The sequence below is a fragment of the Coloeus monedula genome (assembly GCF_965178545.1).
Source record: "Coloeus monedula genome assembly, chromosome: 11".
Taxonomy (NCBI): Eukaryota; Metazoa; Chordata; class Aves; order Passeriformes; family Corvidae; genus Coloeus; species Coloeus monedula.
In genome coordinates, this window is record NC_138791.1 from 5,575,784 (window position 1) to 5,595,672 (window position 19,889).

Sequence of the window (19,889 nt, forward strand, 5' to 3'; positions counted from 1 at the left end):
GCTTGTGCAGGGAGTCCTCTCTAGGAGTAGGTGAGATGGAAGGGCCAATGCTGGTGGTGGGACACTGCCCCTCCCTGCTCTGTGCCCAGACAAGTGGCTCAGGCACGGAGCTCCATGTCTCCAGTGCTTGGTGAGAACAACCCGTGGGAGGTGTGACAAGGTGTGTCAGGTCAATAGCTGCCCCCAGAGCCTGGGACTGCAGCATGAGTGACTGCAGATGGACAGGGAGGGTCAGGGCTGCCAGCTGGGCAACCAGTCAAGCCCATCAGTGAGTGCATCATATGACAAAGCATCAGCAGCATTACCTGTCCAGCAGCCTTCAGCCCCCATCCCGCTCCCCACCAGACTGGTCTGTCCAGCTGGGGACTCTGGTAGGTAACTGGGCAGGATGTGCAAGCCTTGGGTGTGGGAGTAGGTCACAGGGTCTCAAAGTTACTGTTTGGGGACATGGATGGCTTTTGAGTGAGCTTAAGGCTGTGCAGTGTTGGTATTTTTGGGTTTGGTGCTGTATGATATCAGTATTTTGGCAACTGCTGTGGTGTGGTCTGTTGTGAGTTGCAGAGGGATGTGTTCAGCCCTCCAGGGAAGGGGCAGAGGTCGCAACAGCGGTAGTGGCCCTCCACCTGGATTTGCTGAGCTGTGGCCTAAGGTGGCTGGAGAGGCAGGTGAGGATGGTTGGGGAGGGGGTGAGTGTGCAGTGCTGCTGGGGAAGGTGGCCAGGTAAAGCCCTGGGATGCCACCTCAGCAGGAAGGAGAGCAAAAAGATGCTAATAATGATGCCAGAATCTATAGGATGGGACAAGGGTGAAAGGAGGCCCAGGAAAGTGAAAGCTGCTTTAGGATGTGAGGTGCAGAAAGTGGGCTCTGCACCAGGCCCAGGACCTTGCTGGTCCTGTCCAGGCTTCAGACTGCCCCAGGGCCATGCAGGGTGGTGGGGAGGGGTAGAGGGCAGGTGAGGTGCAGAGGGGGTGTTGAGAGTTTGTGCCACTCTAATACAGGTTGGCCCTGAGAAACAGGAGATCATGCCCCCAGAAAGCTGGTTGGTGTGTGGGAAATGATGGCAAGTGGATGAAGGGGTAGACATTGATTGCTGTGCTCCTCCTCCTCTCACTGCTGCACATTTGTAGATGGCAACAAGAGTGACAGTGCCAGCTTGTTCAGGGGCAGTTGGTGTTGAGGTCAGAGGGAGGAGAGAGGGAACAGAGAAAGGTGGGTCTGGCAGTGAGCAGGCACAGACGTGAATAAGAGACTGCAGAATGTGTCTGGGCAGAGGGTAAGGGGTTTGGAGAGAGCTGGGGATGAGCAGGAGGGGCAGGCACCAGGGGTTTGTGAGCACTGGGCAGTGGTAAGTGCTGTAGGGGCTGGGGGTGTCAGTGTGGGGGAAGCTGAGGGAGAGAAACCAGGGCGGTGTGGAGGCCCCTGTGCCAGGACCCGTGACTCAGAGAAAGGTGCTGCGTGTGTCAGCAACCCTCAGTGAGACACACACACACAAAAAATCCTCTCCGGCATGTTACTCCCCAGTACCATGCCAGGCTGGCCTGTCTGTCACACATGTGTCACTGCCTTGTCTTTGTGCCATGTGCCAGCCTGTCACAGACTTTCAAGATGCCTTTTGCTCAACTCAGTGGCTTGGACAATCTGTTAACGTGGCTGTTCTAATCAAACAGCTGTAGTAGGTGCATGTGGCACTTGTCTTTGTGCTGTGTGTAGTGTGTAGCTCAATAAATGTCTGCAGCATGTGTAACTAATGGACTAACCCGCTCCTTGTGCTCGGTGGGGCTCCTCTGCCTGCCCTGGGGGCACGACCAACGGCAGCTTGGGCTGAAGCCGGGCTGGGCATCAGACAGCCCGAGGCTGAGGCGGTCAGCACGGAGCAGTCGGTGCCCTTACAGCGGCACTGCAGGCAGGGGCCAGAAGGGGTGCGTGGGGTGGTGACTGATGTGACTCGTACCTGACCATGGGGCAGTGTAAGAGCACAGGAGCGAGGTCCGGCGGGCCCCGGGGGATGTTGCACGCAAAGACTGAGCGCCGTACGTCCCTGGGAGCAGCTGAACTGGGCCCTGGGTGCTGGAGGCTTGGGCAGGCATCACCTCCTACGGGGCCATGACAAGCGCTGGGCGGGGGCGAGAAGGGGCTGGAGCTCCCACCTGCAGGGGGCGGCCGGTACCGGCGGGGCGGGCGGTGGGAGGCCGGGGCTGCGGCGGCGAGGCAGGCGCGGGCACAGCCGGTGGCGCTGAGCTGTTTATTTCCCCGCGGCGCGGTCGGGGCCGCGCGGGGTCACTGCGGGAACCCGCGGGGGTCGGTGCCGGCGTCCGCCAGGGGCGGGTCCTGCGGGGAGCGAGAGCGGCGTGAGCGCGGGGCGGGGGCGGGACGGGGGCGGGGCGAGGGCGGGGCGTGGCTCACGTGCAGCGGTTCGTAGTCGGGGGCGTGGCCGCCGTACAACGGGTTGGGGATGGCCACGAGCGGTCGCTGCGGGCGGGGCCTGGCGGCTCGCGGGCCCGCGCGCTCCGGCCGGGGCCCCGCCTCGTCCTCCTCCTCCTCGTGCTCCTCGTCCGCGCGGAGATCGGCCTGCACCGGGAGCGGCGGGGCTGCGGCACCGGGGGCGGGGCCTCTCCCGGCGGCGCGCCCCGCCCACCCCCGGCCCGTTGTCGCCCGCGGGCGCCCCCTGGCGCGCCGGCGCCTCCGCGCACCCACCCGGACCCCGGCCGAGCCCCCCGGCTCCATCCACCGCCCTCGCCCCCGTCCCGCTCCCTGGCTCGCCCGTACCTGGTAGTACCCGAACTGCCCCTGCTGCCGCCGCCTCCTCACGCAGTAGTAGGCGACGCCGGCAACCGCAGCCAGCGCCAGCGCGAAGCACAGCGCTGACAACGTCCCCGTGGCCACGGAGCCCGACCCCTGCGCACCGTTCACCTGTGCCGAAAACAGAGGCCCCGTCACGGCGCTGCCCCGGCACAGCGATGGCACCGCCCCTGCTGCTGCTCCCCAGTGGGACCGTAGGCAGCCCTCCCAAAATGAGCCACGCCAGAGAGCAGAGGACGAGGCCAGTTCTTGGGATGACTCTGTCACATCATCCCCATTCCCAGGCCTAATGCCAGCCCTCTTCATGCCCCAGACTCACCTGGCCAAGGTGAACGACGGGCGGTGGGATCCTCAGTGGCTCTGCAATCACGTGAATGATGCCATTGAAAGCTATGATGTCCCACTCCACAATCATCGTGTCATTGATCCCCTTGGCGTCCTACAGCACAGGACACAGATGATGTCACCCGCCCAGAAAGGCTCCCCATCATTCCCTGTTTCAAAAGAGATGTGGTGAAAACTTGTGGGCTTTTTTTACCCTCTGCCACAGCTAAACCTACTGCATGCTCTGTACTGTTGCTGGCTGGGAGGTCTGAGACATGGAGGTCATATCCTGACTGGGATGGGATGATGGTGCCCGTCGTGAGGTTGAAACTGAAGAGGACAACATTGCTGGATGACACGTGGAGCTTCAGTTCTTCTCCTGTCAGTGTCTGAATGAGCACCAGGGCACAGGATGAGAAACGGATGAGTTGGTCTCTCCCCTTCCCTGCTGCTGTGCAGCTCCCCAGCCAAGCCCAGACTCTCTCCATGGCCACAGACAGCCCCATTCATGGATAACACGGCACAGAATGACTGCACAGAGCAGAGGGGATTTGCCACCCTTAGGATTGCCAAAGCTCAGCTGGATAAGGCTCTGAGCATCCTGACCTAAACATCTCTTCTGAGGAAATGGTTGGACTGGAGACCTCCAATCCACTGGCCCCCTCTGACCCACATTCCTCCTCCTTCCCCAGACTATTTCATGCCAGCTTTGATGACACCTGCTCTCCTCTGGGGCTCTGATAGTTCATCTCTGCTTGCTTACCTCATTATCTGCAAAGCCAGAATTCAGAGGGACAAAGAGAGTTTTGGGAGCAGAGGCATCAGACAAATACATGAAAAAATCCAGTCCTTCTTCTGTGTCATTGGCAAAATTGAGTAACATCTGGAAGAGATGGGAGATCTTCCCCATCAACACATTGCTGGCAGCACAATGCTGTCACCTTCCCCTGCCCAGGAACCCCCCAGCCCTGGAAAGAAATCCCTTCTGTGTCTGTAATCTCTATCTTGCACACAGACCAAACCCCAGCTCCTCCCTGTTCCAGCTGATCCCTCCCTCTGCCTTGCTGCTCCTGCAGACCCAGGAGAGCACTGCTTACGGAATAGAAGGTGGAGAAGCGGTCCTGGTCTGCGAGCACATCGGGGAGTTTCCCGCTGCACCAGTACCCATCTCCCACAAACCCATCACGGCAGGTGCAGGTCACATCTGCAAAGGAACACCAGGGTGTGATTGGCCTCACCAGAGCCACCTGCCCCAACCACCTTTTGATTTCTGGATACCCTCATGGACACGGGCATGGGGAGAGGGGGTGTGCCTGGCTGCCCTCATGCTCCAGGGCAGTTCCCTGCCTGCTGCCCTGACACAGCACTTGTGCCCAACAGGACTGTCCCCAGGAAAAGTGCAGGCACTACTCACCCTTCTCCCGGTAGCAGAACGCATCCCAGGTCTCACTCAGGTTGCTTCGGGAGCCATAGTCCACAATGCCCACATGGCTGGACCCACAGCTGGGGTTGGGGTAGGCTGTGGGGTATCCAGCTGTGCCATTGTCCAGCCAACCCACCAAGCACAGATGGAATCCCATCTAGAAGAGGAAAATCAATGATTAGATTAAAAACAGCTCTCTCCCGGCTTTTCTGCCCCAATGAACATTCCCATTGTGCCTCATCCAACATCTGCCCAACACCTAAAGTGTTGGGCACAGTCACAAGTTCCATCCCAGTGTGACTGGCAAGACCCAACAGTCCTGTTTCATGGATGTGGATGGAGCAAACAGGGCCTGGCCAAAGGGATGAGAGGTCACCCACCCACACATCATCCCCTGGGCTGGCCCAGGCCCCAGGAGACGCAGGGCCTGTCCCAGCCCCACAAGGAGACAGAGCCACCCCTGCCCTGACCTGCTGTGCTGCTGCCAGCTGCTGGAATGTGGCCAGGGAAGCACCTTCTGCAGCACAGGCTGCCTGAGCCTGCTCGTAAGTGAAGTCGTACTTTTTTCGGGGTGACTGCAGGTGAAACACACCCATGGTCTTATCTGCAAAATACCAAAGCCCAGGAGCATTAGTACAGGGCACACTGAGCCACCTCCCTGGGCAGTCACGTGGGTCCCTGTGTGACCGTGGGCAGCACTGCCAAGGATGGTGGGATGTGGACAAGGCACAAGTGAGGGAGAGGCTTCCTCTGAGCCCCTTGCCTTCCACAAGGGAGCTGGTGCCACCAGAGGCCATCTCACATCACATGGGAGCAGATGAGGATGGCTTGTCCTCCCCGTATGACATGTAGGGAAAAGGGAAATGTGAAAACCATGCCAGGCTACAGAGATCAGTCCCTGCCCCCTTGGCCATCCCACCCTCCAGCTCTCCTGAAGGCCTTGGATGGGACCAGGCCAAAGGTGAAGAATGAGGGAATGTGGCCTCTCCATGGAACATCATCCCTGGCCCTGCAGTGCTGAGCACCCTCACCATGGAAGTGCAGGTCAGTGCAGATGGCCTCCCGATGGCACTGCCCGTTGTTTTCCAGACACCGGTCCGTAGGGGGCACGACCTCCTCCAGGCACTGGATCCCATCACCGACGTAGCCCTGCTTGCACTCGCAGCGCCGCTCGTTCTGCAGCACAAGGGAAGGGTGGCAATTGTGTGAGTGCAAATGCAGATGCCAGCTGGGGATCCTTGGATCCCTGTGAAGATGGGGATGAGCCTTCAGAATGCCTCTACAGCCTGCTAGGACTGTGACAGAGCTGTGAAAGGCCACATGGGCCTGTCCTGCCCTCACACCCAGGCAACGTCACATTGAGTCCTTGGCATGTGCTGTTTGTTTGAGCTGAGCTTTGAGGTATGTGGCTCGTGACTCTTGTGCTACACCATGCTCCCAGTCCCATCTTCTGGCCTGTGGTGATCAACTTTGGTTCCTCTGCAAAAATGGCCAGCATTGTCCTTGATGGACCATCCAGGAGCCCCCAAAACAGCCCAGGAATGACACAACTGACACAGCTTTTGCTCCTTAGAGAAAGGAGCGGGGAAAAATGGCCTCAGCATAACATCCCCAGAACCATCACAGCAGCACAGCCCCTGCCTGGTGATAAGGACCTGCAGGATGAGAGCAGCAGGGGGGACGCTGCCACATGGCTGTCCCCAGGGCAGCCAGCTGGGCTGTTCTGCCAGGCACGCGGATGTCCCGGCCCCAGGGGCCGCGCTCACCGGGCCGGTGCTGATGCAGTGGGCGTGCTGGCTGCAGTCCCCGTTCCTGCCGTCGGCACAGCGGTCGATGGGCTCACAGATGTAGCCGTCACCTCTGTAGCCAGGGCCGCAGGTGCAGGACACGTTCACGCCCGTCTGTGAGCACTGTGCGTGCCTGGCACAGCCCCCGTTGTCCTGGCTGCACATGTCAATCACTGTGGGGGAAAGTCCTGGGTTAACTAGAGCACCCCATGAGGTGTCCTGGGGGTCAGCCTGGCTCTCCTGCCAGTCATCACCCCAACGTGGCCAGCGGTAGATGGTCACCTGCTGTCCTGCCCTGTTGTCCGCTTCCCCCCCGCTTGCCACCCCTCCAGCCCAGCCCCCGTGGCTACCCCGTACCTGAGCATGTTCTCCCGTCCCCTTCATAGTGCAGGTCGCACTCGCAGAGGTTGCCGGCGCGGCAGACGGCCTGAGCGTGGCACGGGGGAGAGCAGGTGGGTGTCACCACTGAAACCAGAACACAGGCGGCTCACAGTGACCGCAGCGCTGTGGCACGGACACCGCTGCCACCACCAGCCTCTGCCCCAGGCCCCCTGCCCCACGCTCCCACCTCTCTCCCTCCCCCTGTTCTCTTCTGCAGGTGCCTTGCCCAGAGGTTCGTTACTCCATCAAATACACCTCAGACCTTCACTTCAGCCTCAAGCTCTTCTTTGAGCACCTCTGAGCTCAGGGACTTGTTAATGATTCAGTAGAGCTTTCCTCCTCTACCCCCTCCTCACCACCCCAACCCCTGTGAAATTCAACAGCATGGGCCAGATCTCAGGATGAGCCTCACAACTGAGAGCTCCTTTTTGGAGATACTTCTGAACAGCTGCTTGAACTAGCCAGCTCTTGGGAAAGCAGCCACGTGGCATCGGGTCCCAGGGAAGAGCAGGTAGGTCCCAGGGAATAACTGAGCATCCCCTCACCCAGTCTGGTTTCACAGCGGTCCCCAGTCCAGCCCTCGGCACAGAAGCAGAAGCCGTCACCGTGCAGGCCTCCATTGCACACACCGTTCTCAGTGCAGTTGCACTCTGTGAGGAATGGACAAACACACCATTTATGCCTTGGTGGAAAGGCCTTGGGACAGCCACATGACAGAGGTGTGGCATTGTGGGCAGGTGTGAAGGTGGGCACAGCAGCCTGACACATCCCTTCCTGCCACCGCCAGCCCTAGCCCCCTGCCACACACGCCCTTCACAGAGGAAGAGAAGCCTCTGCACCCACAAAACCCCATCACTCCTCTCCCCTGGGAATTTTTGGAATGTATTTCTCACTCTGAAACATTCCTTGAGACCCTGTGAGGCCCAGTTTGGGATGGGAGGATGGAGGACTCTCTTTTCCTTCCCTTTGCTTTTGTCTCATGTGGGCACAAGTCCCTGCTGAGCATGTCCCAGAAGATGCTCTCTCTGTACAGGGTTCATCACAACTTCTGTGTCCCCCAGCTCACAGTACAGTGAAATACTTTCTCCCAAACTGGGCTCTCAGCTCTGCTTGACAAATGACTTGTGGCCTTATCAGCCATGGGCTGCAAGGGGGTCAGGCCAGCAGCTCTCCAGGCAGCCCTTGTGCCACAGCCCCTCTGTGCTGCTGCCACGCCCAGCTGGTACCTCGGCACTCCGGGCCGTATCTGCCGGGCGCACACAGCTCGCAGCCCGTCCCGATGAACTCCTGGCTGCAGTTGCAGATCCCTGAGCCGCTGATTTTGTCGTCACACGTCCCACGGTTGTTGCACGGCGCCTCCAGCCCTCCTGGGCATGCTGCAAATGGGTCACCTTAGTGAGGCTGTGGTGACAAAGGGACCCTGTGCTGGAGCGGAGCCACCCGGTGCCCCCCACAGACCCCGCACACCAGGTGCCCCTGAGCTGCTGCTCACGGGGTGCTCGGACCACAGACAGCTCAGCAGTCGAGGCAGTGAGTGCTGGGGATATCCTATGACGGGAAAACTTAGGAATGGGGGCAAGAGGGACAAATTTGTCACAGCTTCCAGCCTGGGAAGAAGCCCTGCTGTGATGTGCTGTGTCTGCACTGACCCCACACTAACAGCAGACTCACCCAAGGACGTGAAAGCTGCCATGGCACAGAGGGCAGATGCCAGGGAATGGTTGAGGACTGGCAACATCTGGGGGTGAGTGACATGTCTGACAGCCACCCCCAGCAGCCCTGTGCCCAGGGCTCTTCACGGAGACAAGGTATTCTCCAAGGAAAGGGAACTCCCTGTTATAATCCCAGGACATTGCTCCCTGCACCTTCTACAGGCTGGGGCTCCCTGCCTGCGGTTTTGCCCGTCCTTGTCCAGGGAAGCACATTCATGGATGTGGATGTGCTGAAGCAGTAATGCCACCTTCCCGCAGGGGACACGGTGGTTTGGCTCTTACCCCGACACTCCCGGCCATAGTGGTTGGCACAGCACTGTGGGACCCACTGGCTGGAAACGCAGCTCCTCCTGCAGCCTCGTCTCAGAGGCCCCCTGGAAGAGAAGTGTCTCCTGAAGGGGTCCCACGGGGACTGTGGCCACACCGGCCGCAGCATGGAGTTGCGGTGGAACAGGAACGTGTTCCTCAGCAGGTGGTTTCCGTAATAGTAGCAGCGCCTGGTTTCCCCCTGTGAGCAAACAGGCAAAACACAGAGTTCGCCACACTGGTCACTGACAACTCACCTGGATGTTTCCTGTGCCGCTCATTCAGTTTTATGACAAGTAACAGAGGCTTCCTAACATGTGCTGGGGCTGGTGACAAAGGAGCCCCAGAGGAACCTCAGGGTCACGCCAGAAGCCTGCAGTGAGAGGTACAGCCACTGCCTCCCAAGGCTGCTCACCATGGGATCACTGATCCACTCCCAAACTGAGCTCTTTGGCAGTAAAGCACCCAAAGCCACCCCCACTGCTCCTGGAGGGACCCCTGTGCCACTGTCACCCACATAGGGCTGACCAAGCAAAGACCACTGGACCCCATATTTTTCAACCCAGCTCCTGCATGACTTGGGGTAAGGCATGGACAGTGTGACTGAGCTGAGGGCTTGCCACATGCAGGTGGGCCTTCATTTTTCTATTAAAACATGAGGGGCACATGGGTGTTGTCATCAGTCCCCTAACAGGCTCCCCTGGTGACAAAGCTGTGAGATTTACCCGTTGAACAGAGCCAGCAGGGCAGGGTGGCTCGAAGCCACAGAGTCCACAGTTCTCTGTAGATGCCTGTGGAGGGGAGAAAGAAACCTCACAACAACTCAATATGTGCTGCTGCCTCTCTTGGCTGCTCAGAGCTTTGCCAAGGAAGAGCAGCAAGCCCTCCCAACATCCCTCTTCCTAGGCACGGGGCTGCATGGGTGGCCCAAGATCCTCATTCACCTCATCACAAGTGCTTACCTGCAGCTCAACAAAGGTGAACTCATCACACCGAGATCCCAGATCAGGTGGCTCCAACAGTCTATCAATGCCATGAGCAATGCCCCCATTGAACTCTATGTGCCTCTGGGTGATGGTGGCATCGCCGTTCCCCACCACAATCTCCCCCTAACAGAGGAAGAAAGGAACTTGTGATTCTGGTACATCCTACATCCAGGCTGTACCACCCAAAAGTTGCCCAGTTTTGGCTGCCATGGCTTCTTAATCAGCCCAAGAACTCCAAAATCTCTGTGCACACATCCTTAACCACCCTTTCCATTTAACACTTTTCACAGCCACCTCTCCTAAGGATAGCCTCTGTCCATGCAGCATGTGCTCTGTAAAGATTGTGGCAGCACAAGGTTGTGCATGTGCAGGTACCACACACCTCTGCACTTCCCTGCCAGCTGGCTACACCTTGTAGCCAGGAGAATGGGGTGTCCCAGCCTGCAATCAGCCCAACTCTGTGTTCACTCCCTGCCAGAAGCACCAGTTGTCCCATGGCCATGGCCATGCCCAGGAACACTTGCTCCATGGGAAGTCAAGCCTGGAATCACCAACACTCACCACGTGGGCTTTGCTGCAGCTGAATGAGATGGTGGAGCCGTGCATGGTCCGTATGGTTTTGACTTGGGGCACGTTACCAGCAACAATCTAAGAGGGAAAAAGAAGAATGAGAAGGAGAGACTGGCAAAACTGGCAGTTCATGTTAACAGATGGTGAGGACAGGGGTCAGTGGCCAGCTTCAGAGGGGTGTGATGTGGCAGTCCCTGAAGCTGATGTGGGTGGCACAGCAGAGCTGTGCTGGGTTAGTCCCAGATTCCTGCAAAGTGGAAGGCCAGTGTGAAAACACAGGCCCTGGCTCTGCTCAGCTGGACTCTCCCCTTGTTCATACCCCTGTACATAAGGGCCTGTTTGTGAGCCTCACAGCTCCCCAGAAGCTGCTGACAGAAGGTTTCAGCTCAGCCACCAGAGTGATGCTGTAGTTGCCTCAAATGCTCAAACATCTTTGTGTCTTCTCAAGACAGCTGACATGCTGTGTGTTCCATGGCAGCAAAGTATTTGGCAAGGTCACTCTGACCACAGTCATAGCAGGCTTTGGAAGCTACATGCCTGTGTGCCATCACATGTACCTTTGTGTCCCTGATCATGTGTGCCTTGAGGAAGGAGGCCAGCACGTCCCGGTGCTCTCTGCGGTACAGAAACTTCTGCCGGCTCTCCGGGAGGGCGCTGAACGCGGCGTCCGTGGGCCAGAGCAGCGTGAAGGGTCTGTGCACGGGGTCACCGAGCAGCGGCAGCAGCTCCGCATCCTGCCCGGGAGCACAGGGACACAAAGGGAAAGCCCCGAGCCCACACTGACCGTGCACAGGCACACAGCACCTCCCCCAGAACAGCAGGGGCAGGGGCTCACCTGCAGCAGCTTGCTGTAGATGGTGTAGCCAAAGGCCTCGGCCACGTCCGTGATGTTCTGCTGCAGAGGGAGGAAAGCAAACAACTGACACCAAGGGTTCCCCATCCAGGACCAGCAATGCATGGGAGAAACCAGACAGGCAACAACTGCAGTAGCTAAACATAAGTTTATCTCTGTCACCATCATGCCGATGATTTGGCCTGGAAAGGGCTGGCATTCAGCAGCCACTACTTTTCTGATTCATCCTGGATAGACACTGCTATGGCAGGAGCTGGGATGAATTCCAGCACTCTGTTGTGCTGCACAGAAAATGTGTTATATTCTGTAAAATGCAGGATGTACAAGCCCCTGTTGCTTGCTTAAGTAGTCACAGAGAGGCATTGGCAAACTCATGCTGCAACCTGCTCTGTGCTGGAAAAGGAGTCTGATGGTTGGCATGGGACATGATCCTCCTGCCTACATCCAGAACTGTTGTTCCCTAGTGATGGATAAGGCTCCTTATGTTCCAAATATGGCTATGCCACAAATGCTGTCACCTTCACAAGCCAAATCTGTGGCCTCAGACAACCCCTAAGCAGTCAGGAACAGGGAGGAAGAGCAGCTCAGGCAGCCTTGGGCTGAGGCAGCACTGCTGGGAGAGAGATCCTGTCCCTGAGCTCAGCACAGCCCTGACGCCAGGGCACAGCTCCAGCCTTACCCGTGAGAGCTTTGAGGAGATGTTATGGCCCACCAGGTCACTGGGGATGAGGATCTTGCTGATGAAGTGAATGACCCCATTCACACCCACAATGTCACTCGTGACCACTTTGGCTTCCTCGTTGAGAGTGATGCTATTCTGCGAGAGAGGGGACCTGCTGAGGCCTGCACAGCCACAGCACTGCCCCGGGAGTGTCTGTGGGCCCAGGTAAGTCACTTGCCACAACCACAGTGCCTTCAAATGACAGAAAAAGTGACATCCTGACAAGTGGGACAGCAAAAGGAATTACCTCATTCACTGTGATCTTTATTTTGTGGCCAGATAACGATGTAAGGGACTCCTGGCCTTCCAGGTCACTGGAGAGCAACTTCTGGCAGCCCACCATGTGGTAGCGAAGCAGGTCCCGGAGGAGACCTCTGCTCTTCCACTCCTGAAACTACAGACAGAAAACAGGAGGGAGGTCACACTAGGACACTTTGCCTTGCACACAGGGCCCCCAGCCCCAATGAGGAAGACCTGGATTGCCCGAGTTCCCTTTGACTCATCCCCGCAGGGAAGCAAGTCCTCCCAAAACACACTGAAAGCACAAAACCATTTGAGAGCTTTGGGAAAATTCAACCAGCTTGACTAGTCAGTGATGGGGTTAGGATATTCCATTACACTGACACCAAAAAGCTGCCATTCTCTTATTCCTGATGAGGAGGAAGATGTCTGTCACAGACGCATGGAAGCCTTGCTGTTACCAGCCCCACGGGCACCAAAGCCACTACACACCACTGATATGGCATGGTGCCTCTGAGGCCCACAAGACATCATCTCCAACAAGGGTCTCCTTACAAGAGGAGCCATGTCCACCCCTGTCCAGGTCGTCTCCTCAGTGAGATGCCTCCAAACTTCTGCTTTTACACTGATGGAGAACAGGGGATGCCTTTAACTCTCCATGGTGCAGCCCCTTCGCTTTGATTCACTGGGCAGAACAGTCCCAGAGGTGACACTGCCCTGACTGCAGCTGTCAAACACCTGACAGAGCTTGGGATGGGAGGGCACTTACCACTGTGGTGTTTCCTATGAAATCTGTCTGTGGGACGAAGACAGTGAAAGGCCCTCCCCCACTGAGTTCTTTGATGCTTTCTGCCTGTGTTAGAAGAGCATTTGTGGGAAGGGAAATAGAAAACATTGTTCCAGTTAGCAAGACTCTTTGCAGAAAGCCCTAGGTGTGATTTACTACCCAGACACAAGGACAAAGCTGTCACCAACCTGTATCATCCTAAAGAACATGGATGCATCTGGAATTCTTCCGAGCTCCTTAAACAAAGGGAATCAGCTGGTGTTAGCAGGGTCCTTTCCACTTGCTCCTCACCAACCAGCACAGTGACTGGCTCCTTCCACTCCAGGTCACTCTCCCACCCCAAAGAGACACCAGTTCTCCTGACATACCACAGTAATCTTCCCTCCCTCCCTCACCAGCTCTGCAAGCACAGATGACAGGGATGTTGCAGTGAGCTCTGCCTGCACCATTCACAAGTGCTGCAGGATGGAGTGGACAGAAGATGGAAGCTGGCTGATCCTGCAGCACCTGTCTCATAGGTAACTGCCCCTGTGCTCATGGGACATCTCGAGTGCTTCACAAAATCTCTGCTTTAACCTCACTGCTGCCACTGCCAGTTGTGGGATGCTGCCCAAAGGACAGACATACCCTGGCAAGGCAAACACCCTCTCCTCACCACCCTGACTTTCTGCAAGAGCAGAGGCACAGGCAGTCCATCTCTTTTCTTGTGACTCTGCTGTGGGCATGAGCTTTTCTTTGCCACTGCCTGAAGAGGTCACCAGCTTGCCCAAGGACAGCCATTGTATGGGCAAGAGAACTGGACATAGACTGCTGCCCTTGGGTCCCAAGTCCTGGCATGGCCACAGGAGACACCTGCCCTCATCCCACTGGGCAGAAGTGAGTTGCCTTGGGAAAAAACAAGATCACTGCTATTTGTTTATGACATGAAGCAAGCAGTCCCCTGGAGGTATGGCCAACATTGCTGACAGGAGTAGAGTTCCCAGCATGGCTCCCTTTGGAGCAAAGTGACTTTGCCATGATTCTCTCCCACAGCTGGCACACCAAATACACTTATGATTTACAGAGAGTTTGCTCAAAGCACCTGTCTCCTCTCCTATACCACACATATATCGATGTGACACCAAGATCTGCTCACCCTCTGGAGAGGGGGGAGTGGTTTGCTGCAGGACAGGGGACATGAACACAGAAGGTGCAGCACATGCCTCTCACCTGATGCACTTTGCCACGGCAGGTGAAGCCATCTCCAACACTGTGCCAGGAGCAGGAGCAGTTGCGAGTGCCAGGGCCTGTGTACTTGCAGAACCCAAAGGGACTGCAGCCTCCATTGTTCTGGAAGAGAAAGCAAAAGGCTTCTTGGAGGGGCTTCTCCAACCACCTGAACTGCTGCTTGCATGTGGGAGCTGCAAACTACATCCAGCCCAGTGAAAGGAAACCATCCCTCCCCACTGTTTAGTGCCTTACAATAAACCTCACCCAAATTCTCAAGGGCTTCCCAGCACCAAATCCTCCCATGAAATAAGACTTTCCCACCTCACTTTGGAACACAGTGATGACAAAGCCCATGATGCAGAGGGACAGTTTGACATGGCAGTGATGCCGTGAGCACAGAACCCTTTGAAGCTTTTGCGCACAACCCGCATGAAACGGACACAAAGGAAAAAGCCCACGTGCCTCCAACCCTATGTCCCTCTTTCCACCCTGAGGGAATGCTGGGTGACTGACATAATTGCAGGTGACTGCAGGAGGCAATGGAAACCAAACACACAAGGAAATCCTTCAGTGTGTGGAAAGGCAAGACCTCAGCTGCAACCAACCAGGTTAGTGCTGTTCTTGCTGTTAACTCCTGGGAGAAAGGAACACTTCCAGGCTGTGGTCTTCACCTCTGGAAGCAGCAAAATGCAGACATACCTGTTCACACAAGTTGATGGGGTTGCACTGGCTCACACCATCCCCACTGTAACCAGGCAGGCAGTTGCAGGCGACCTGGAGAGAGAACAGACCCTTGGGCTCAAACCTGGACCCACAAGGGCTGCCCTGGACCGAAGGCATGTGGTGTAGCGCCCATTGCTGCCTCCATGAATAACCAAGCTTGTGTCCACAACAAATATAACCCGAGACTGCCTTCAGCCTCTGGCCAGCAAAGCCATCTGCTCTCATGGAAATGGCCATGTTTTCATGCTCTTCCCCAGCAACTTCTCTACATGGAAGGGAGTAAGCACAAAGCAGGGCTCTGCAATGAACAGGACTGTCTCTAAGAGGATTACACAGCTGTGACAACTTCCAGAATAATGTCCTGATGGCCACCCTACACACTCACCTTCTTTGGGCCTGTTTTGATGCACTCTGCATTGGTGTGGCAGCCCCCATTGCTTTCGAGACAGAGATCAATTTCTGCAGCAAAACAATAAGGCCAAGTTATTGCTGAGGACTGCTCAAGGCAGCTGGGAACTGGTGATCCAAAGAGGTAATGGGAAAGCAACAGGGAGAATTTTTCCAGCTTGGGGAACGTTTTCCTGGGAAATTGTCTTTTGATAGCAAAGGAATAATGTGCAACTGCAAATTTACTCCTGACACATGTGGGTCTCTGAGCTGTGATAAATCTGCCCACAGAAAATTCCAAGCCTGTCTGGGTGTGCTTTAAAGAATATGAGAGGACTGGATTCTCCCTAGCTCCATCTTCACCTCAGAGCACCACTGTGGGAGACTGCCCTCACCCTCTGTCTCTGGGCCTCTCCATGACATGCATCAGAGCAAGAAACCTTGCAGGGATCTTTTGGTTTGAGACCAAAACACTGATGTTTTAGTCTGAAACTCCCCTTAGTATTGATGCTGCCTCTCTGTCACCCCCCCCAAAACACACCCTGAGCACTCACCCATGCAGAGTGTCCCATCACCAGCGTAGCCTTCCTTGCAAACACAGGTTCTCTCTCCTGGGGACACTTTGGTGCACACAGCGTGCACGGAGCAGCCACCGTGGTCAATAGTGCAGGGATCTATTTCTGTGACCACAAACAAGAAGAGCAGAATCAGCTCAGAGCACCTAGGAATGATCAACTGTGCCAGAATGATCATCTATCTTAAAAAATCACAACATCTTGTTAAAATCCCTTTGTTTCCCGATGAAACTTTTGGTTCCTTAAGGGCTTGGGGCCTCATCCAGACCTGAGAGAGGCCAGTTCAAGTAAATAAACTGCTAAGCTGCTTTTTTTCCTCCTTATTCACCTTCCAAGAAGGGCAATACTGAAAATAAATTGGAACGTCTACCAGTGTTTTGACTGTTACAATTTTATTGCTTGTTTTTTCCTCATCTGTTTGCTTTTGACATAGACATGGCTTGTAATGTAGCTCTGGTGCAGTATCCTGAAATCCCACCTCATTTTGGCTCTACTGCTGCACTATTACCTGGCTTTGGCACGGCCAGCAAATAGAAGAATCACAAAGTTCTAGGGAATTGAAATTCTCATGTTCCAAGGATTCATGGCCAAAACTGTGTAACAACTTTGCCACCAATACTGTGATATTAGAATGAGTACAACCCATTCATGTGCATCAGGCAATAAGAACTGCCCTCCTACACTTGCCTGCCTTTTTATCCCTCTCTTGCAGGCTTTAGCAACACCAAGAGCATCCTGTGTGAAGCTCTGGACTGGAAAACATCTCTACCAAGGCATGGCAGAGTTCACGGTGGATGTCTGAGAGCAAAAGGATTTGAGTGATCTTTGCTTTGGCAACTTCCTGCCATTTATTTCTCCTTGTCTTTGCTGGACATACCTGTGCAATGGGTCCCATTCCCTGTGTATCCAGCAGAGCAGAAGCAGGTAGGGAGGGAATCTGTGGAACTGTTGAGGCAGCTGAAACAAGACAGGCATAAACAATCACTGAACAACACCTCCCGATTTGCCTGGCTGGTGGGAAGCACTGTACAAATCTGGTGTATGCAAGAGACCACAATGACCACAGGAGGCACATTCCAGGTATTCCTTCACAGCTCCAAACACTCCTGGTGTCCAGCCCAGGCCTCCCACAGTGCACCCTCACCACACCCACGAGCTTCTGCAAGGTACAAGGGGGATGGCAGGGTCCCGGTTCCCGGATAATGGATGGAGAAGGGAGCACAAGGGAGTCATTCCAGCCCTGTTTCATTCCTTGGCAGGGGCAGAAAGGGCTTGTAAATGGCTGGTTGATTTGTTACATGAATAAGGCCAGGTTTGGACTACCTTGGAATCTCTGCTTTCTCCATCCACACATGCTGAAGGAACTTGGAATGGATTTATGCTCGGACAGACAAAATCCTTGGGGAGACTACACATGGCACAGCTCCAAAGAGAGTTCCCAGAAAGGAACTGACAATTATGTATCTTTAATGAGTAGGCACCTTCTCCCAGTCCTCTGCTAAGCCCTAAGCCAGAATCACCTCTGTGTGAAACACACACAAACACACATGGATGACTCTGCACTTACTTGGCCATTTGATGGCAAGTGTTATTGCATAAGTCAATCTTGATTCCTGCAAGAGAAAACACAAATATAACCTGGAATTTTCAACTGAGGCCATTTCTGCCACCTAGAGAAAAGGAGTCTGCAAACCAGGAGTGATGCTAACACTCTTGTCCCATGTGGCAGCAGGAAAATCTCATGGGATTTATGTTTTGGCACTTTGCCATAAGTGAACTGGAGTGAATTTGATGTTCTCTGTCTGAGTAGTGGTTCAATTTGATTTTATCTGTGATTTTATCTCTGCACTGGTAGGAATGAAACAAAGACTGTTAATGACTTGTTAATCCAGACATACAGAGCCATTTGGCTTTGGCCCTTTAGAAGCAAAAGATGAACTGCTTTCATGCTTGACATTTACACTAGAAAGGACAGCTCTGCTTGATTTCTATTTCTAAATTCACAATAAAATCAATCTTGTGTGCAAACCTTTAAAACCCCAAGGTATCTAGAAGCTCAGGTTTGTCCTCACCCAAATGCTAATCAAAATCCCAAATCCATCTTCAATGTGTTACTTTGACACACAATGACAGATGTATTGAACACTGCAGACCACGGCCTGAGCTCATCTGAGTGAATGGATCTGTGAGCAGAAAAAGCAGCTCAGCAAACACACTGGGGCCTTTTGAAAATTCAAATCAAGCCCTGCCACATTCTTAGGCAAGCAACAGGAGTCATGGTCAACCCAATGTGGCTGGAAGCTCCCATCTCTCTCACAGAGCAAGGGGCTGTTTTTGAGGTGCCTCTAATCTCAGCAGAGGTAGAAGCAGTAATAGGCTTTTCCTGATTTACCAAAATTACTCGAGGGCTCACGTGCTGTTGGGGAAGTCCCAGCAAATGCAGCTGGTGTGCAGGAATGAGTGAGCAAAGCCTGAAAAGGTTTTGGGGGAATGCAGAGTACATGTGACCCTGTGGTCAGAGCAGACAGAGCTCTCTGGCAGCTCAAGATGATCACTCAGATTACACCAGAGGCCCCTTCACACTCACGTACTTTCTTGGCAGGTAGGGCCCGTCCAGCCCGGGAAGCACTCGCAGCTCCCGTCCCCTCGCAGTCCATCGTTACAAATGCCGTTGTCACAGGCACATTCTGCAGGGGAGATACAAACACCACTGCCAAACCAGCCAGGTCTCAGCAGAGTCTTGCTGCCATTTCATTGGCTGCTCTTTTCCTAATCCAACACATCAAACTGTCATCAAGAAAATGTCACAAGAGTATCAGGTCTTGATCCCTCACTGCCAGGCCAGAAGACCCAGGAACAGACCACCTGCCTTTACTTGCTGTAGTTTGGGTGGCAGCAGGATGGGCAGCATATGCTTGGTTTGAGAATGCAAAATGGGGCCACTCCTCTGGCTGGCCACAAGTGCTCACTCCTGCTGTCTCTCTCTCAGAGATCTGGGAGCCATTTGCCTGTCCCAGAGTCTTGGGACATTTCTGCCCTCCCACCACTCCTCCTGAGAGCTGAGATGTGGCCACTTTTCTGCCCTTGCACGCAGTTTGGTAGGGCCAAGCTGCCATAGCCATCGGTGTCACCTGATTTGCAGTCGGCTCCATATCGTCCCACTTCACACATCTCACAGGCAGTGCCATGGAAACCCTCCAGGCATCGGCACTCCCCACTGCCCTGGATGCCATCCTGGCATTCCCCGTTCCCGGAGCACCACTGGCCTGGCTTCCCGGGGCACATCTCGCACATGTGGCCGTAGTAGCCGGGGCAGCAGACGGACCTCTGGGAAACCAACAAGAACAAGCCGGGGTGAGCCATCCTGTGCAGCACAGACAAGGTACAGCTTTGTTGTGGGAGCTGCTCGATACCTCTCTCTATGTGATAGCCATAATTTCTGACAACACGTGGAAGGAACAGGCAGGATGACGTGAACACCCTGAAATGGGGTGTTCTGTTGCCCAGAGCTTCATGTAAAGGTCTGCACTGCCCTTGAGAAACACTGGACCTTTGGTGAGTAACTCAAATGTTCAGTCCTGAGCCTCTCCAGCCTATGTCCTGCCTGTGTCCTCAGTATATCTCTCTGCTGGGCAGAGAGAGGCTCCACCAGGAGGTGATTTAGTTCCAAAGCCTGATTTAACTGCTCTCACTTCTTTCAGCGTCTAGCCATGGAGGGAGGAAATCATGATGGGAGCAAGTTGGACAGTACACATGATGAGAAACAGCATCTAATGAAGTGCTGCAAAAGTGCCAAATGAAGCACAAGTGCTGACTGAAATTCTCTATGTGAGTACAGCAAGTCTAACTCCCTCTCTCCCTTTTCAATTTCCCATTCCCACTAAACTTTCCAAGTGATGCTGCAACACCTGTAAGACTTCAAATTCACACAAGTCTTTCTTTTACCATTTTCTCTTTAAGCGTTTTCTTCCAGCAACCCATTTTCACAAAACTGGTAGAGGCCATAACACACACGACATGAGGTGTGAGACCTTGTGCTCCTCCCTTTGGTTGGGCTCCAATGAGTCATCAGTTATTCAGGAAGGCACATGCACAAGCAGAATACC

At 54.8% G+C, this 19,889-nt stretch overlaps 1 protein-coding gene across 2 annotated transcripts in view; it reads right to left on the bottom strand.

Annotated features, from left to right (window-relative positions):
• Positions 1-42: 42 nt before the first annotated feature.
• STAB1 (stabilin 1) overlaps positions 43-19,889 on the bottom strand; it is a 53,983-nt gene continuing 34,136 nt past the window's right edge. The window contains exons 38-69 of one of the 2 annotated variants that reach the window (XM_082288878.1): positions 18,915-19,110; positions 18,375-18,470; positions 17,351-17,396; positions 16,661-16,740; positions 15,763-15,888; positions 15,207-15,280; positions 14,798-14,872; positions 14,099-14,218; positions 13,078-13,125; positions 12,872-12,955; positions 12,110-12,256; positions 11,821-11,958; positions 11,124-11,183; positions 10,846-11,022; positions 10,280-10,366; positions 9,695-9,841; positions 9,458-9,523; positions 8,709-8,934; positions 7,941-8,090; positions 7,260-7,364; positions 6,691-6,798; positions 6,313-6,506; positions 5,578-5,722; positions 5,017-5,150; positions 4,538-4,703; positions 4,221-4,327; positions 3,887-4,006; positions 3,360-3,512; positions 3,119-3,238; positions 2,767-2,910; positions 2,404-2,568; positions 43-2,328 (exon numbers count right to left, since the gene is read on the bottom strand). In XM_082288878.1, the coding sequence (XP_082145004.1) occupies positions 2,278-2,328; positions 2,404-2,568; positions 2,767-2,910; positions 3,119-3,238; positions 3,360-3,512; positions 3,887-4,006; positions 4,221-4,327; positions 4,538-4,703; positions 5,017-5,150; positions 5,578-5,722; positions 6,313-6,506; positions 6,691-6,798; positions 7,260-7,364; positions 7,941-8,090; positions 8,709-8,934; positions 9,458-9,523; positions 9,695-9,841; positions 10,280-10,366; positions 10,846-11,022; positions 11,124-11,183; positions 11,821-11,958; positions 12,110-12,256; positions 12,872-12,955; positions 13,078-13,125; positions 14,099-14,218; positions 14,798-14,872; positions 15,207-15,280; positions 15,763-15,888; positions 16,661-16,740; positions 17,351-17,396; positions 18,375-18,470; positions 18,915-19,110 (3,855 nt within the window). In that variant the 3' untranslated portion in view covers positions 43-2,277. Of the gene's footprint in view, positions 2,329-2,403; positions 2,569-2,766; positions 2,911-3,118; positions 3,294-3,359; positions 3,513-3,886; positions 4,007-4,220; positions 4,328-4,537; positions 4,704-5,016; positions 5,151-5,577; positions 5,723-6,312; positions 6,507-6,690; positions 6,799-7,259; positions 7,365-7,940; positions 8,091-8,708; positions 8,935-9,457; positions 9,524-9,694; positions 9,842-10,279; positions 10,367-10,845; positions 11,023-11,123; positions 11,184-11,820; positions 11,959-12,109; positions 12,257-12,871; positions 12,956-13,077; positions 13,126-14,098; positions 14,219-14,797; positions 14,873-15,206; positions 15,281-15,762; positions 15,889-16,660; positions 16,741-17,350; positions 17,397-18,374; positions 18,471-18,914; positions 19,111-19,889 lie in introns of those variants that run through there. The other variant, XR_014226737.1, reaches the window with a different exon arrangement.